Source organism: Aotus nancymaae, unplaced genomic scaffold (assembly GCF_030222135.1).
Source record: "Aotus nancymaae isolate 86718 unplaced genomic scaffold, 86718_ANA_hifiasm-v0.15.2.pri h1tg000062l, whole genome shotgun sequence".
Classification (NCBI taxonomy): Eukaryota; Metazoa; Chordata; class Mammalia; order Primates; family Aotidae; genus Aotus; species Aotus nancymaae.
This window is the reverse complement of record NW_026988476.1, coordinates 1,076,471-1,096,300: the sequence shown is the minus strand read 5'-3', so window position 1 is coordinate 1,096,300 and position 19,830 is coordinate 1,076,471. Positions and strand designations below refer to the sequence as shown.

At 36.4% G+C, this 19,830-nt stretch overlaps 1 protein-coding gene across 1 annotated transcript in view; it reads left to right on the top strand.

Annotated features, from left to right (window-relative positions):
* SLC49A4 (solute carrier family 49 member 4) overlaps positions 1-19,830 on the top strand; it is an 82,693-nt gene that overhangs the window by 47,102 nt on the left and 15,761 nt on the right. The window contains exons 7-8 of the mRNA XM_012476221.2: positions 2,720-2,847; positions 15,628-15,810. Of these exons, the coding sequence (XP_012331644.1) occupies positions 2,720-2,847; positions 15,628-15,810 (311 nt within the window). The remainder of the gene's footprint in view (positions 1-2,719; positions 2,848-15,627; positions 15,811-19,830) is intronic.

The window sequence follows — 19,830 nt, the reverse complement described above, 5'->3', positions numbered from 1 at the left end:
TTTTGATAAAAAATGTCTGTGAAGACTTTCAGTTTCATTACACCCTTTGATCATAACCTATTACAACAACACATTGTTAGTGTTAGAACGAGTCAGAAGAAGGAAAAAGGTCCCATTTATTCTAAAAAAAGGAAGAGAATGAAAATGTCACTCTTTTAGACAACTTCCTATAAAACTATTCTTGGTGTTTCCAAAGAGATAATATTCATTCACTTCCCATCAAAAACAAAATTAGGCTATCAACTTTACCATGAAGAGGAGAATCTAATTACATATTCAATATCTAAATATTTGAACATAATTGATACAGGGTAATGTTATACCTAGACCTTATGGTTTGCATAGTGTTTCTGGGGTACTGAAAGAATAAATTGACACTGTAATTTCTAAATCACTTTATTTGAAGTTTTAAGTTGGGAAAATATAAGAAAACTAAAAGCTAAGGAAGAAGAATGGGAAAATAGTATTTGTTGCAAATCACTAATACCAAAAATATATTTGTCTTATTTTGACAAGAATTATACCTCATTTTTCTAGTTAAATCTCCAAGCCAATTATAATGAGTCTTCATTGATCACATCGTATTCTGAGCACCAAATTGGTCAAAGAGGGAACCATTGTGTATCAAAAATGATGTCTCACATGCTCCTTTCTCATTATTTTCCTTCTATACCCCTTAATTTTAATGACTGATCAATAGATAGATAGATAGATCGATCTATCTAGAGGGAAAAGTTAGAATGATAACATTTCTGCTTTTAATTTGTTGAAATGGAAGTTCTAAAAAATACTACCCTTACTTTGGGATCTGAATTGATTTTAGTTATCTCCTAGCCCTAAAATCAACTTTAAAATTACTTTCATGATGCCATTTTATGGGATTTCCTAGAACAGAGCTTCCTTGTAGACATGAGTGCTTTGGGTGATATTTTGTAATTATGTTCTTAAAGACCACTATTAAAGGTGTTTCTTGGTTCTAATAATCCACTTCGATGGTATCAGCCTATTTGAAAGGACCGGGTCTCCAAAGATAGCAGACTACAGTTGTTGATTTATTCTTGAATGATCAGTTTCTGTGAAACTTTCTTGCAATTCAACTCTGATTTGTACCAAAAAGCTGTTTATACCTTGTCATCTCTGTATCTGACAAATAAGTTTATGCAGCATATCAAAATGTAAATTGGAAAACTGGTAAGTATGAGATTAAACCAGTCTTTTGGGTTTTCTTGAGGGACATTCTGTAAAGCTGTAGAAACTTTTTCAGCATACATAAGAATTTTCTGCTTGAGGACAAATTTAAGTCACTGGGCAAAAGTGCATTCATTTTTCTCACCAAAAGATGGCATCAGCTCTTATAGGAAGTCATTTTATTCTAGACAACACAAACATGATTAACCGTATCATGTCAAATAAGGACAAAACAGAAGATGTATTCAAAGTTTTAAGGACAGTCATATAATTACAGTAGAAATTAAAATCAACTTTAGAAAATTCAAAGTGGAGAGAATATAGTAAATGTCGTATTTGAGATGGGATCAGGTATTCTATAACAGGAACAATTCTGAAGGACAGAATAAACTGTGTACAGGCACAGCCAGAGGATTGTGCCTATACAATCAACAGTTAATCCACAGGTGAGGAAAAGCAGCTGGCAAGTGGAAAATTTTTTTGGCATAACTAAATGATAAGCATCTCTACCAGATGCCCTTTAGTTTCATGAAAACTCAAACGTGAAAATTTAAAATGCTATAAAAGTCCCAGCTTAGAAAAATAATATTCACTATTCCAGATGCTGTGTGTTTTGTTCTCAGGAAGTTTACAGTCTGGTAGGACAGACAAAAAAATAAATGCAAAAACTAGACAATTTCCAATAGGGAAAGTGGAGATGAGTTGGGGAAAGACTTCTTCATTGAGTACAGAGGGCCTTGTTGAACTGAGACATGAATGACCTGAGGGGTAAACAGGAGTAAGACATGTGAAGAAGATCCAAGTGGTACCAGCATTCCAGGCAGATGGAACAAGTATGGAAGCTACATATTGCTGTATGAGAAACAGAAACATGGCCATCCAACTGGAGAATAGTAGGAAAAGAGAAAGCAGGGGCAGGCAGCAGGTCACATAGGATCTCAGAGGCTCTGGTGTAGGCATCTGTGTTTGTTCTGTAAGTGAATTTGAATTTTGAGAGAGATCTTTGCAAGTTTATGTCAACAAGTTAGCCTAATTTTCAAAACTGGGATAATATGTGTTCATTATAGAATGTTGGGAAGGTATAGAAAAATATAAAGAAAATGACAGTGGCACTTAAAAACTCAGAATCAGCCAGGCATGGTGGCTTATGTCTGTAATACCAGCACTTGGGAGGCTCAGGTGGGAGGATTGCCTGGGCCTGGTAGGTTGAGGCTGCAGTGAGCCGTGATCACATCACTGCACTCCAGCTGGGAAATGGTGAGATCCTGTCTCAAAAAAAAAAAAGTAAACACTAAGAATATGTCCTATAAGTTATAGATCCTGAACAAAGATGCCATTTTTTTGTGTTTTATAAGAGAGAAAAAATTATCACAAAGTAATATCATACAAGTTTGTTACAAAAAACACAAAAACCTGTCTTTTAAAAGAATACATGGAAAATTCCTCAAGTAATTGTTAATGAAAGTATGTCATTTGTTTAAATAGTATCTTTAAATCCCACTAGAATTAATAGAACATTTTTTTTTTTTAGGTTTGCAGATTTTATCAGAGGTATGCTGAAACTAATTCTTCTCCTCCTGTTTTCTGGAGCTACACTGTCATCCACATGGTTCACCCTGACCTGTTTGAACAGCATCACACACCTACCTTTAACCACAGGTGAACATAGTCTATTTTTGAACTTTGATTAAATATTTTCAGTTCACAGAAGTGTACATAACTCTGACAGTAGGACTTCTTACTTTCTGTAAGTAGTTGTTAAATATACAAAAAAGTTTCTCTTGTCCAGTCATCAAACCATCATCTTATCTAAAAAGTCCAAGAAATAACTAAAAATATTTTAGTTGGTATTTTCCATATGGAAAAGAAGTATAATCTTTATTTAGCCTTAACACATAGAGCGTGGAAATGCTTATATTTGTTTAAAATTACTATCAGAGCATAATACAAAGGTTTTTATATTGGTTATAGTCACTATATCACTGTTAAGCAATAATAAAAATTAAGAAAGGCAAAAAACTATGGTATACTTCAGTAAAATTCTTTGAACCAGCCCCTATAGGTTCATTTTACATTTAGTTTATTACCTCATTAATACAAAGCAAAACTTACTGGAAATACCTGTTGAAAGTATATTACAGCCAGCTTACTTAGCTTATCTAATGGACCTGGAACATTTTTAGTTGCTGTTGTTTTTGTTGTCATTATTAATATCATCCATTCAGAGTCTATATTAGTTTTCTATCGCTGCTGTAAAAGTTATGCAAATTTGACAACTTAAAACAACAGAAATTTTTATCTTACATTTCTGTAGAAGTTCAACACAAGTCTCCCTGGGCTAAAATCAAAATGTGAACAGACTCTAGGGAAGAATCTTTTTCCTTGCCTTTTCCAACTTCTAGATGCCACCCACATTCCTTGTTTATGGCTCTGTCCTCCACCTTCAGAGCCAGCAACAATGGGTCAAGCCCTTTTCACGTTGCATTATCTGTGCCTTTCTTCCATACTCAACATCTGCTTCTGAACCCTTCCCTTCTGTCTCCTTCTTTCTTCCTCCTCTTCCACTTCCACTTTTAAGGATGCTTATGATTACATTGGGCCCAACAAGATAATGGAATAGTCTCAATTTTAAGGCCAGCTGGTTAGCAACCCTAGTCTCATTTCAACCTTAATCCCCTTTGCCTTGTAAAGTAACATATTCACAAATTCCAGAGATTATTCTGAATATCTTTAGGGGAGGGAGGGTGTTACTCTGCCTACCATAGGATCTTTTTAAAATTACTATGACAGATTATCATTGGCTTATAAACCAGAGACTCTGTATTGCTTCTTCCTTTCTTCCAGCAAAATACTAAGATGCATATTTTACAATATTTGCAAGTAATATTCAGCAAGCTTTTGCATTATGTATTTAATTATAAGATTATTTGTTATAAAGGTAGATTGTAAGAGTGTAACAATAATTTATAACAAGGATTTGTATGAGTAGAAGTAAATAAGAGTCTGAAAGTGACTCCATGGGGACCTATTGCCCAGTGGCATGTATGTTCCATGGGAATCTTTGAGAAGGCAGGTTTTTTTGGTTTACATTATATGTAAGAAATATTGCATATCCCAGTTTGGATCTCTGTACTTCGTAATAAAAGAACCAGCAGTTTACACATCAGAGGCATCAAATCTTTCAAGGACAGCCATTTATTTGGGATTTCTTACCACTTTTACAGTGATAATAGGACAAAGGGATAAGGTTGCCCTATACTCAAAATTACCAGCCTTTGCACCAAAGCCAGCCACCCTGGAGTACCTCAGTAAACTCACAGGGCAGCACAGGGATACTCAGCGTCTGTCAGCTGCTCAACATCTGGTTGAACCTCTAGTTCAGGGAAGTTCCCGGTTTCAGCATTAGATTGTGCAGCATTCTTTTTGATGACATCATATCTTTGCAAAGTAATTTTTTTGGCAGTTGCTGTGATAAAAAAGAAGTACCACATAAAAATTAGTGTGGAACACAAAATGAGGGTGGGGTTGTCCAATCTGATTCCAGATATTTTAAAAGTCTTGCAGTGTGCATGAATGCACGTATCTCATCAATAAGTAATTGTGGTTTTTTATGAATGAAATAAAATATGTCTTTCAGCTTATGGGTAGTATTTTTTAAATGGCTACTAAATTGTTAGGGCATATAACACATGTTATTAAATAGTTTGAATCAAATGATGTGATTAATGAGATTGTTAGCTATTTCTTTGGCCTTGGAACACCATGAAAAAATTACTGAGACACTAGGAGTGCTAAGAACAAAGAAGGTTTGGAAAGCCCTGCTCTACACCATCCTGCCAGCAGTTCCTCTTCTCTGTACACATTGCCTTGCCTGGAAAACCCAGTTGTCCAGAGTAATAATTAGATACAGAGTAAAATACTATGCACTGTTGTACACACTGGCATCCTACATTGGGTTTCAAACAATTTTGGCAAGTATTCTGAGCCAGAATTTTTTAAAAATTTTATTCTGGTATAACTTCATAATTTAGCAGTTGTACAACATTCTGGTGGAACAGTCTTAGTTTACAACTCTTCTTATTCATGGCATTACATTCAGAGTTTTTTTGTGATACTGTATGTCAAGTTAGCATCTGTGAGATTTTACAAGAACATGGTCATGAGTACATATGGAACAGATTTCTTTCCCCGAATTAAGGGTAGAATTTTTATTATAAGATAGTACATTCCATTAGATTTTATGTATTTTCTATTATATGATGAAATTAACCACTTTAACTCTGGATGGAGGATTAAGAATGAATTTAATTTTTTAATCTCTTTTTTTGTTTGAATTTGTACAATAAGCATGTTTTAATTTTATAATCAGAAAAATGTATTTGAAAATTACACATCTTCTAAATCTTAAAATTGATGTGATTGACCCTAGCCAAGACCATATTTTACCAGTCTGGTATTGAAAACAATTATGTTGGACAGAAGGGAAAGCAGAATTCTAAATTAAGTCAAGGCCAGTATTGAAAGATTGAGTTGATGTGGCCATCTTAACAACCACAGAATTTATAAGTTCTGTTGTTTTCAATTGCAAGTAAGTTTTTGAATGTCACTTAGATACTCCTGAAAGATATATTTTTACCTTATAAGCACACTTGGGTAAGGACTAGATTTGTCCACATTCCTTCTCTGAATTATAGCAGGTATTTGCCAATACTGCTTAATAGTTACTTGAGTATATGTCTTACCTCCCCTACCAGTCTGAAAATCTGGAGCATGGATTTGTGCCAAATCCCACTCTGGAACCTCGCACAGGCCCTGAATGAATGAATGAATGAAGTATATGTTATCTCCATTTGAGCCTCAGTAAACATTACTTGTTGCCAATGGCAGTCAGCAATTGTGGCCACTCTTATTCAGCACTAACTGTAGGAAGGCAGAAGGGCACATTTTACATGGAACAGTAGAACACTGAATAAATCTGTCACAGATACTCTTATGAGCTTTGTAAAATTCTGACCTAATTCCTTTTAAGTAAAAAAGGTTTGATGAAAGAAAACTTACTACAAAATCTAATTATAGACAAATCTATACCTTTAGGCTTGTATTTAAAGTCCATAATGGCAAATTCATGTCTCTTTTTCATTGGTCATTCCTGTTTTTATCAGGAAAATATCTAGTCTTTTTCCTCTTTCCTAGCAAACTTAGAATGTCTATTATGGCTTTTTATGTATCAGAAGAATCTACATGAACCATATTTGTGAATATATGCATTAATTTAAACTGTTTAATAAATGGAAAGCTAGTTAAGTTTGTTCAGTCCATGTGTTATAAGTGCTACTACTGCTGTCTCATTAAATCTTTCTTTTTCTTTTCTTTTTTTGAGACAGAGTCTCACTCTGTCACCCAGACTGGAGTGCAGTGGCACAATCTCAGCTCACTGCAACCTCCGTCTCCCAGGTTCAAGTGATTCTCATGCGTCAGCCTCCCAACGTTGGGCTCATGCCTGTAATCTCAGCATTTTGGGAGGCTGAGGCAGGTGGATCACAAGGTCAGGAGATCAAGACCATCTTGGCCAACATGGTGAAACTCCATCTCTACTAAAAATACAAAAATTAGCTGAGCATGGTGGTGCGCACCTGTAGTCCCAGCTACTCAGGAAGCTGAGGCAGGAGAATCCTTTGAACTCTGGAGGCAGAACTTACAGTGAGCCGAGATTGCACCACTATATTCCAGCCTGGTGACAGAGTGATACTCCATCTCAAAAAAAAAGAAAAAAAAAACAAACTTTCTCTTGCAATCTTCCTGTAGTTCACTGGTGGTGATATTATTGTTACTATCTCTACAGAAAAAAACTGGGTCATTCCAGTCTATCCCAGAGCATACTGTTTTGATACATGTACTTGCTTACATACATCCTCTTGGAGGCTTTTCCTTAGGGAAACAGAATAGTTAAAATTGCATGATGTCTTTATTAATTGAAGTACTTAGAATAGGGCAAATAAATAACTTCATGACTAGATAGCACAAATTTCAAAATCTTGAAGTTTATGCAATAAACAAAATTGTGAAAACACATTATTCACCTTATCTGAGAACTAGATGTCTAGCAGCCCTGTTAGCCACGACTCACCAAGTCATTTTGTACTGAACAGATGAATGCTTTGAAAATGGCATTTTGAAAAATGTTAGCACTTTGTTGAGTTTAATGAAACAGTATAATTTGACTGTTTGACAGAAGTTGCCTTGGGAGAGATTTTTATCTAATTTCATCTAAAGTCACTAGAATGCTGTGACAGCAATATCAGAAACATGCTGGGTGGAGGGGTAAGGAAGGACAACTAGCTAGACAGAAGTCCCTAGGGAGTGATAGCTGACCACAAGGTGATGTCAAGTGTTATTTAAAGAAAGGAAACATACCCAGTTGTATTAAAAGGCATGCAACAGCTGGGTACAGTGTGGCTTATGCCTATAATCCCAGCACTTTGGGAGGACCAAGGCAGGAGGATCACTTGAGGCCAGCCTGAGCAACATAGTGAGACCATGTCCCTACCATTAAAAAAAAAAAAAATTACCAGGTGTCATGGCATGTGTCTGTAATCCCAGCTATTCAGGGGGCTGAGGTGAGAGGATCACTGGAGCCAGGAGTTTGAGGCTTCAGTGAGCCATGACCACTGCTCTCCAACCTGTATAACAGTGAGATCCTGTCTCTTTAAAAAAAAAAAAAAAAAAAAAAAAAAGCATGTAACATTTATAGGCTAGAGAGTAATTCTCTTACTACATTTTCGTGTATTTTCCCTTTGTTCTTAACTACTCTCTTCAGTTTTATGGACTAGAAGTGACAAGGTCTTGTGCTCATGACAGACTGCTCAAGAAAGAAAAAGTAAAATATGGATTAAAAGAAGAGAATGGATTTGTGAAAAATCCTGATGTAAGAAGCATTAGAAGCTGAGGAAGATCATATAATGTTTATCCATGGAGATTTTCAAGAAGAGAAATAAGTCATCTAGCAGATTCTGTGTTTCTTGCAGTTAGAGTGCTTGACTAGGTATCAGTGAGTGTTCCGTGATTTAATAACACATTATAGCAGGATATGCCTCATCGTCCTTTGGAATCTCAGTTGCATATACTGTGTATTTTAATCAGCAGTAGATTATGAAGGCCACAGCAGTCACTTTTTCTAAGGAAAAAACGTGATTTGAGGAAAGAGGTATAGCTCAGTGATACAGAAATGCATATCTGTGTGTGTACACACATACATGTGGTATTCTATGCATTCTTCACACTCAAAACCTATGAAAAAACTATGTAGTTAACAAACACTGTGAATGTTTCTTCTGACTGCTTATTGTGTCTCTTTATATGTGCCTTCATTTCCAAAAGGAGTGTTTTCACTTATTCAAGTTTAATTTGGATTGTGAAATATTTGTAATAAAGGTCTAATCTAATAATTTCCAGTTAACTTTCCTAACTTTATCATAAAATAAAAGTTCAGTCAGTATACACAATAATAAAAGTTTGTCCAGTAAAGTGTATTAATGTTATAAGCCTATCCGTTAGGGAAATTTCCTGATTCTACTCCTTAAGATAATTTATAATAAAAATCTGTTGTGTTATTTTATAATGCTACTTATTTCTTAATAAAATTTTAAACAAATCTATTATTCTTTTCCACCAAGAAGCATCTACAGGTTTTTCATTTTTTTGTTTTTCTTCTGAAACAGTCTGACTTTGTTGTCCAAGCTGAAGTGCCTTAGTGAATCTCGGCTCACTGCACCCTCAACCTCCCAGGCTGAAGCTATCCACCCACCTCAGCCTCCCAAGTCACTGACAATGGGCATGTGCCACCACACCCAGCTAATTTTTTTGTTTGTTTGTTTTTGTAGAGATGGGGTTTCACCACGTTGTCCAGGCTGGTCTCAAACTCCTGAGCTCAAGTGATTTACCCACCTTGGCCTCCCAAAATGTTGGGATTATAGATGTGAGCCCCATGCCTAGCAAGATTTTTGGTTTTTTGGGTTTTTTATTTTTATTTATTTATTTTTTTTGAGACAGAGTCTTGCTGTGTTGTCCAGGCTGGAGTGCAATGGCATGATCTCTGCTCACTGCAACCTCCGCCTCCTGGGTTCAAGTGATTCTCCTGCTTCAGCCTCCCAAATAGCTGAGATTACTGGTATGAATCACTGTGCCCAGCCAAGATTTTTGTTTTTAATATCCTGTTTAAGTTCTCCTTCCTACATGTATTTAAATTTGTTATTGATCTACTTAACTGAACTCTAGGTATCGTCTGATATAATTTATCATTCAGCAAGTGAATTTCTTTTATCACATCCCAGGTATATATTCATCTGTTTACAACTTGAATATCTCCCACAAGAAAAGACATTACCTGTTTCATTGTTAGCTCTGGGCCCTAGAACATTGATCCTCCCAGTGAGTTATAACTGGTGTGGAGCAACACAGCTCACAGAGAATGAGTCAACTCGCTTTCTCTTCCATTGACAGCCCTCAAAACATTTGAAGACAGCTGTCATGTCTGACCTTGACTTTTAATCTAACCATGCCCCCCAGTTATTAGAACCATTCCTCAGCAGATGTGGATTCCACACCACTGACCTGCGGGATCACTCTCTTCTAAACCTACCATAGCTTGCTAGGGTCCTCCTTAAAACATTTTGTTAGAATTTAGCATACTTTTCCTGCTGCACTCAGCACCAAGGCTGTTGCTTCTCATAGTTAGAATTTCTTTGTTTTTTTTTGAGAGAGAGAGAGGAATATAATTATCATCTTAATACTGTGCATATAAATGGTTGCTGGGGCAGTAGGTGTCCATCATATTCCTTAGAGTACGAGTGATCTGAGGATAAAGTGTGTTTTATTTACTGCTCTAACGTAGCAGCTTCCACATAATAGGTATCTAATAAGTTGTTTTGAAGAAAGGCTTAAGCTAAGTTTTCCCTCTTATACTTAAACAGTCTGTGGCCCATTTATATTTACTGTGATTACAATTCACCTTTTTGTTTGTAACCTTTCGATGCTCTTTGTTTTTGATTCTGTCGTATAATGTGCAGTCACTTCCAGCTTTTATGATGAATACATATTTGGGAAATGTGCCTTTCGTGTCAATACCATTGAATTTAAAAATACCAGGTGTTGTTGTTTGTTTTTGTTTTTTTCAGTCTGACACAGTGAATTGGCAGAAAACATGCTAGAGTCTGTAGGCCTTAATTATATCATTATTAGCACTGCTAATTTCCATTGTTTCTAAATTAGCTGTTTTTTCACTTTCAGAATTTTGGTCACTTCAACTGTAAAATATTTTACCTGCCTCAAAGAGCTGACAGGATGATCAAATATGATAATATATGTGAAAGCAGTTTTTAAAATATTTTTAGAAATTATATAAATCCAAGATTATGAAGTTGTGTTACTGCTATCTTGAGAATCTCATGAGATATTGATAGAATAGTTCTTATTCTTACCTGTGATTTGTTTTGTAACCACTGATCCCCTAAATTTTAGTGTAACTTCAGTAATAAAAACGTATTTTTACATAGTTTTGTTTCTCTAAAGTTTAGTAATTTGTTTTGTTATGGGAACAAGGGTGGGGAAGAATACTTTCAGGGTTATGATCCAAGTCATGTGCTTGAAATACATTCATTTTTAACTGTGGTTTGTGCTACATAGGACTTTGTTTTTTGCAATTTAAAGTGTAGGCCCATGAAATTTTATTAGCTTTTTATTAGAAAAAAAAATCTGCATCAGCACTTCAGTTGTTTGTTCTGCTAAATTACCTTGAATTTTTAATTGAAAGGCAGTTGATTATAATTTTAGTATCAGTATTACACAAAGTTATGGAAATATTTAATGATCATGTAGTTTGAACCCTCCATGACAAGCAGGAAATTATCTTGTCTGCCTGACTTTTAATAGATGACATTCACCCACTGGATGTATGAGACTCTAAACTGAAAACTCGAATGGAAATCAAATTCAGACTTGCAATAATCAGTGTCTGCTTTATGCATGCCCCAGAACACTGGAATATATTAAATCAGTCCTGACACAGCTACCTTCCCCCATTCTAATGATGAGGATCTTAATTTAACCCCTTCCTGGGTAAATTATTGTGATTTTTTACTTTCTGCAATAACAAGTGATTTCTACATGTCTATCTAGTGTAATAAAAATCTCTTGGTCACCACTTTATTTATTTTGGGCGGGGGTACAGAATCTCATTCTGTCACCAGGCTGGAGTGCAGTGGCACAATCTCGGCTCACTGCCACCTCTGCCTTTCAGGTTCAAGTGATTCTCCTGTCTCAGCCTCCCAAGTAGCTGGGACTAGAGGTGTGTGCCACCACACCCAGCTAATTTTTGTATTTTTAGTAGAGACGGTATTTCACCATGTTGGCCAGGATGGTCTCTATCTCTTGACTTCGTGATTTGCCCACCTTGGCCTTCCAAAGTGCTGGGATTACAGGCATGAGCCACCGCACCCAGCCAGTCATCACTTTTATAGTAACACAAGAATCAAACACCAAGACTGAGACAATCGAATGAAAATACCTCATTTTTGATTACTGACCTCTAAAGTTATATCATCCATTTCTCCTACATATAGTAGCCCATTTATCCTCCAAATAATAGGAATTCTAAGAAGTGAAGTGGGAATCTTCACGTCAAGGACCCCACACCAAGGCTGTGTTATGTGGCTCCTGGGCATAGACATCAGCTCTTTGGTTCAGCTCACCTGGTGATAACCATTTCTGAGCTAATGAGCTCACAAACTCACATGAAGTGGAGTTGTGTCTACTGTCCATTCATTTGTTCATTATGAAATTTCTTTTAATTTTATTAAATAAGTAAGCTATACACATAGCAAAAAAATTCAAGTAGTAGAAAAAGAGTATACAGTTAAAAGTCTCTACTCTCCTGTGACCCCCAATTTTCCTTTCTAAAGGCAAACCTGATTGCCAGTTTCTCCTGTATTCTCCCAGGGAAGTCTGTATATTTACAAATAGATAATGTTTGTGTGCCCTTTGTTTTAATATAACATACTTTTCAGCACCATTTTCACTTATGTATCTTAAGTGTTATTAATATTATTATAGTACATACAGAGGTGCCTCATTTTTAATTGTATAATATCTCTTTGGATGTTTTATAAAATTTTAACCAACCACCCCCCGCCACTGGGGGTATTTAGCTTGTTTTTCATCTTTTCATACTACAGTTTCTTTGGTAAGTTTTCTTTGTATACCTCTATCTGCATAGCAGTAGGATAAATCCATAGGCATGGAAGTGTTAGGTCAAAGAGTAATTACCTTATTTATTTTGATAAACATTTCCAAATTACCAGAAGATGAGCTATTTACGGTTCCATCAGGAATGTTTAACCACAATAAAAATTTTATCTTTCCAACAGCAGTTATTTATGCCTCTTCTTCCAAGTTCCTCCCAGAATTTAGATACATAGAAAGCCAAAATCTGAAGATTCTTAATAAGCATGAAATGAGGGCCAAGGGACTTGTATGGTCTTGAGGTCTCAGGGTTTTCAGATAGAGCCCCCTGCTTCCCCATGGGGTGTGTCAGAGAGCCCAGTCTCTTCTGACACATCCCATGCCTCTTTCTTTGTACAGTGCTTGATAAAAAATCATTCAAATTGAATCTCTCTTTTCTTCCTTTTTTTTTTTTTTAAGATGAAGTCTCACTCCGTCACCGAGGCTGGAATGCAGTGGTGCAATCTCAGCTCACTGTAACCTCGGCCTCCCAGGTCCAGGCGATTCTCCTGCCTTGGCCTCCCAAGTAGCTGGGACTACAGGCACCCACCACCATGCCCAGCTAATTTTTTGTATTTTTTTAGTAGAGACAGGGTTTCACCATGTTGGCCAGGATGGTCTCAATCTCCTGACCTCTTGATCCGCCCACCTTGGCCTTCCAAAGTGCTAGGATTACAGGCGTGAGCCACCTCACCCTCACCCAGCCAAATCTCTTTTCAAGACTCCACATTAATATTTCCCTTTCAGTATATTCTTATTATATTTTCATTCATTTACCACATGGAATTATTCTATTAACCAGATTGTAATTATTTTTAAATTATTGCATTTTAATTTGCCTGATTACAAATTATATATAGGAGTACATTTCCTTCAGAGATAAAAAGTAGACAGGATTACTTCAAAACATGTTTCCTAAAAACAGCTAATTCCATTAGGAATTTGGGAGTCTTTATTCAGAAGTAGCACTTGCTGGTCCTTAAGAGCTTGATTTTTTTCCTGTTATTTACTTTAATATTTTCTTGTTTTAAACTCTTAGGCTCATCTGTCTTTGGGTCAGTGATCCTCTCTTCTCTGACTACCACTGACTGATCAATAAACTAATATTTTTTAAAATAACTTTATTATTATTATTATTTGGAGAGACAGGGTCTCACCATGTTGCCCAGGCTGGTCTGGAACTCCTGGGCTCAAGTAATCCTGCCTCAGCCTCCCAAAGGGATTACAGGCGTGAGTCACCATGACTGGCATGATAATAAATTATTCTAGGCTAGGTGTGGTGGCCCACACCTGTAATCCCAGCACTTTGGGAGACCAAGGCAGGTGGATCATTTGAGGTCAGGAGTTCAAGACCAGCCTGGCTAACATGGCAAAACCTCATCTCTACTAAAAATACCAAAAAAAAAAAAAAATTAGCTTGGCATGGTGGTTCATGCCTGTAATCCCAGCTACTAGGGAGGCTGAGGCAGGAGAATCACTTGAACCCAGGAGGTAGAGGTTGCAGTGAGCCAAGATCACACCACTGCACTTTAGTCTGAGAAATAGAGCAAGACTCCGTCTCAAAAAGAATAAATAAATAAATAAACAAATAAATAAATCTAAAGTGTTTGGGAAATACAATACTTTATAGAAGCCACCAGTGATTTTCCATCCCTAGATGTCCTAATGTACGACTAATGAGTCATATGTAAGTAGAAAGTGTGATTGATTTATGTGATCTACATCTGGCAAATTTATTGTGAACATGATGCATTAGATTGTGTTTTGTTTTTAAGAATCTCTTGAAAATTATGTCACATTTTAAATGGTATTTATCATAGCTATCAGATGCTTCCCATGTAATTGTGCAAATAATTTGATCACTGCCTTAGCCAGCAGTATGTTCTTTATTCACTAAGTGATTCTTTTGTTATCTATTTTCATATCTATCTTCTATTCAAAGAAACAAAGTAATTACCAACTATTTGTTTTATTAGAACATACTAAATATTTTATAATCCCCGAAGACCAGTGTAATTGGAGGGGGAAGCAAGAGTGGAGGTTAATTAGAGAAATTCTATTAGAAATCAGTGTGTACTATTATTTTTTTTACCCCTTTGACAATGTCATGGACTGTTAATGATTGCAATCAGTTATGGTAAATTCTGGTAATTTAATATGTTCTGTGAGTGCATGAATTATACATAGCAGATTTAATGTAACTTCCTTACTTTCTGCAGTTCCCGTACAGGATTTTTTTTTCCTTAACGAATATTTTTATTAAAAATACTTTCCTTGTAACCTTAAACTTAGGATGACTTCTACTCATTATTATCAGTGAATATGTTATACTTATTAGGATATAGGGACATATTTTAGGTTTCTAAATAGGGAATCATTTTTTTCCTTTCTGGTTCTGTTTTCACCTTCAAGTTAAAATTAATGAACGTTCATAGACAGACAGTAGTAGCAAGGATAAAATTACTTGTAGTGTATTTCCCCAGACTTTCTTATAAGAATAAAAGTAACATCCTTATTCAATAGACTTTGCCACAGAATAGTGTTAATAGATTTTTTATGTTTTCATTGGGGATCCTAGTCACTATTAATTGTACATTTCTGGATGAAATATTTTTCTGTGTTTCAAAAAAGTTACTTGTTTGAAAAACAATGTTGACATAAAACCCATTCCAAAATTGAGGACTAATTCCGTTGTGTTTCTCAAGAAGTTACATACTGCATGATGTTTATTTTGTGCGTGAAAGCAATTATTAGCCAATCTCTTTAAATAGGTAATTTTCAGTAACATATAATGTTTCTGACATTTATTCTTAGATTTTACATTCTAAAATAATGGAACAAGTCTAGAGGAGTATGACCAAGCAGGAGAAGAATCCTTTTAATTATATGATAGTGATAAATTGTTTTGTGCTTTGGAATAATCCACCAGAAAGGTAAAGGAAATAAACTGGTACTCATCCAGAAATAAAATGTTTTTGTGTCTACTCCAGAAAACTGCCGCAAAGAGCTGACAGATATGTGATGCTTTGTCAAACTTTACCAACTGCCTTTGAAAAGAGAAGAAATTTCAGAGTCAATACTTAGGAAAGAGAACACCCTAAAGATCGATCTGATATGACTGAATGCTGCTACTGTGAAACTAAAATGTTTGTGTTTTTATTTTAGTGACATTATATGCCTCCTGCATTCTCCTGGGAGTCTTCTTGAATAGCAGCGTACCTATATTTTTTGAGCTTTTTGTGGAAACTGTCTACCCAGTTCCAGAAGGAATTACTTGTGGAGTTGTCACTTTTTTAAGTAATATATTTATGGGAGTACTTTTATTTTTTCTCACATTTTATCATACAGGTAAGAAATTTGATTTTTTATTTACTATCTAAATGTGTTACAAGAAAAGTTTGTGTCATCAGTGTATAGAAGTTTTTATGTGGAGAAGTCTCACTAAGGCAAATTACTTTATGTGAGCTTTCATTGCCAATAAAAGAAAATTCCTCAGTTGTTTTTCTTGAAATGCATTCTAGCCCAAGTACATCCTCACTCCTTCCCTGCCTGTACTCCCCACCTCCTCCCCGAATTTCTGAATTAATCTGAACTGGAGCCCAGCATTTGTATTTTTAAAATCCTCCCGCCCCCACGCCTTACCCTACCAGGTGATTCAAATATGCAGATTGACATTGAGAACCTCTGGTCTATTGCTTTTTAAAAACTGCTTTGAATCTCTCTTAACACAGGATGTAAATTAATATTAGGGTTGTATAAGGAGTTTAAAGCCTGAGGGATGAGTAAAGGAAGTCACCCAGTGTAAGGAATGCTCTAAAATGTGACACTTCAAGAGGCCGAATTGTTTATAGGAGTGTTTCTGACAGGGTTATAATTGGAATAATAACTGCGCTAACCTCCTCAACTGGAAAATAAATTTTGAAACTGTTTTTAGATGAATTTATTTTTATTTTTATTTTATTGTACTTTAGGTTCTGGGTATATGTGCAGATCATGCAGGATTGTTGCATAGGTACATACATGGCAAGGTGGTTTTCTGCCTTTCTACCCCATCAGCTATGTCTGGTATTTCTCCCCACCCTGCGCTGTCCCTCCCCTAGTTCCCCCAACTAACCACAGTGTGTGATGCTTCCCTCCCTGTGTCCACGTGTTCTAATTATTCAACACCCGCCTGTGAGTGATACCATGCAGTGTTTGATTTTCTGTTCTTGTGTCAGTTTGCTGAGAATGATGATTTCCAGATTCATCCATGTCCCTATGAAGGACACGAACTTCTTTCTTAATATAATAAACAGTACATTAGATTGTTTTTGTCAATCAGTAATGCAGGTAAATTAAGTCTTTGCTAAACCTGATACAAGTTTGGTTTATCATATGAAGGAGAGTGATATTAATGAAGTCAGAAGATCACTCTTTGTTGTCTTCCTGGAAACACGTGCTTCCATTAGGGAAAAGCACCATCACCAGGAATCAGGTCTTTGCTTCCAATTAGTTTTCTAAACAGCATAGTTGACAATCATTACATATCAGCTTTAATCCACTTGAGCTGTATCACAATTTAAATTAAGTGGCTTATTGCCTGTCTACCTGGTAAAGCATCAGAGCTGGCTGTGATACCCCCTGGGATGGTAGAAGCGGTTTTCCAGCCGATGGGCACAGCTTTGCTTAGTGGTCGTTGCCACCCAGCAGAGCATGGTTTTTCCTGTCAGCTAGAAATAGAGTTTTGTCCTCCCAGTATTTAAAAAGAACAACAGCAAATGCCAGATAATGTTATTCCCCAATAAATCTTTTGCTTATGGTCTCTAGTATATAACAAACACGTTTTTATTGATCACTTTAAGGCAGGGAAGACACCAATAATGGAAACTGCCCTAAACTGTCTTACTGCAACAGAGTTCTGTGCACACCTGACCATTTTGCCTGGCCAGTAGTTTATCTCTGTCACTCCCCTGGGTCCTGCTGCAATTTTGACTTGTTAACAGCGTTTGGTGTCTGGAGTGAATTAAATGGAACTGACTTCAGTCAGTGCTTCTTCCTCATTTTGCAAATTCATAGTGACCAGATACAAGCAGATACTTTATTTCTTTGGCAGAGGGAGCAGAAGAAACACTTAGCACTATTTCTGCCCATTTCTGATATAATCAAGGATTTTTCTAGCTGGGAGAAACAAAACTTCCCTCTTTTTGGTTGGTTTCTGATCATGTGTTCTTATACATGTTTGTGTAGATATTTAAAAAGTTTCCACTTGTGACTATTGTGAAAAAAAGTGAAACTTTTAGAAATAATTTAAATGTTTATTTTAGATTCAAAGAGTACATGTGCAGGATTGTTACATGGGTATATTGCATGACATTGAGGTTTGGGACACGAAAGATCCCATCACCCAGGTAGTGAGCGTAGTACCCTTTGAAACTTTAGATAATCATTCATTTTAATCCACCAAGACAGTTTCCAGGAAAACGGTCTCATTAAATTTTGGCATTTTAGGCAGTTAAGAAGAAGATACATAGGAAAGAGCCTAGTCCGGGGCACAGCTGGCACCCACCAATGTTTGTTTTGTCTCCGCTATGTAATTTGCTGACTGGTGCTAGGAATTTAAATATCTAGTCTTCCATTGTAAAGAAATGCTTTTATGTGTATTTATGAGTGTTCATCATGAATACATGAAAACATTGTCCACATCTCTCTAGGGCTAAAGTTACTAGAACCATGAAATCTGTGTTGAAACTCTTTTCAGTAGGATTAATTGATCTTGCCCTAAAAGTCCTGTAGCAGATCACATTCTTTATGGTCTGAGGTATGATGATACATAAATTGCAAATCTAAAAATTCTGTAAAACTGTTTCCTAACAATAACTGTTAGTTCTGCAGCCTAGTACCCTATACATTTTATATGATAAATTGGATTCCCTTCCATTAGAGACAGTGTTCAAATGTCATTATTCAGTTATTTTGAAACTGGAAAACTCACCCAGAAGTTAATTATATGTCAAAATTCAACTATTAGTTATGTGATTAGAAGGCCTGATTTTTTTTAGGGGTAGTGGAGACAGGGTCTTGCTCTGTCACCCAGTCTGGAGTGCAGTGGTGCGATTATGGCTCACTGCAACATCAACCTCCCAGCTTCAAGTGATCCTCCCACCTTGGCCTCCCAAGTAGCTGGGACCACAAGCATGTGCCACCAAACCTGGCTCATTTTTTGTATTTTTTTTTGTAGAGATGAGGTTCCACCATGTTGCCCAGGCTGGTCTTGAATTCCTGGGCTCAAGCAATCCACCTGCCTTGGCTTCCCAAAGTGCTGAGATTACAGCCTAGAAGTCCTGATTTTTAATCATCATAAAGATCTGTGGTTTTTTAAGTCACTTCTCAAGGAAGTACTAAACTTCCTGACTCGGGTTTTTCCCCCTACAGTGTACTATCTGATAAGCAAAAACATCAGATAATTTTTCAGGGCTATACAAACCCCAAAATGACCACAATAGAATGCCTTGCCTAGCCAGCTAGGTTCTGCTGGCAATTTGCTTGCAGATTAGAGCCATTACAGTCATTGAGGGAAAATGTGATTCAAGCTCCTATACCAGTGCCACTATAGTTATATACTACAGAATGCTTATTTGGAGCCCTGGGTCACAGGGTCTCCACATCCTATTTCAATTCAGCTTTGGGAACCTGGAACCTTGTCAGAAGTTTTTTTAGAGTTTTACTGACTTGTATTTTTCAAGGGCACTTCCCAAAAAAAAAAAAAAAGTTGTTACTTGCTCCCTGATATAAGCATATTTGTAAAACTGAGTTGCTTCCTGCGTTTGGGAATCTCATTGAGTTGAGATAGCGTGGTGATGCTTTATTCTAATAACGTCACATAGAAAAATCAACTTGAGAATGCTGTTATATCCTTTATGTGCTCTGAAATGTATTCTGTTTAATATTCTGAAGTTTATATTATCTGTTACTTTTTGTTCTAGAAGCTTTGCAGTGGGTTTTGGCTAAAAGCATCATGATTTTTATCTCAGTGCTTTCATTTTAAAGTGGCTGACCATGAATGTGAGGCTGCATTGTCACTCAGAAGATTCAGGAGCCTGGCAGAGGTGGGAGGCATTGACTAATGATTACCAGGAAAGCAAAGAGCAGATTCAACAGATGTGAACTAGTGAGAAGTAATTTTATATCTAAGAAGTAGAATAATGGAATGTGATGGTACGATCTACTGGGTAATTGATGTGGAATGAAGATAGCAGGGCATTGTCCTGGGAAATCATGGGGTCAGCTGGCTGCTCACCTTGAGTGATAAAGGAGACAATCTTGTTAAATCATCATAAAAGAAAACAGGAAGTTGGTTCTGGAGTGTGGCAACTGGAAACAGTCAAGTCC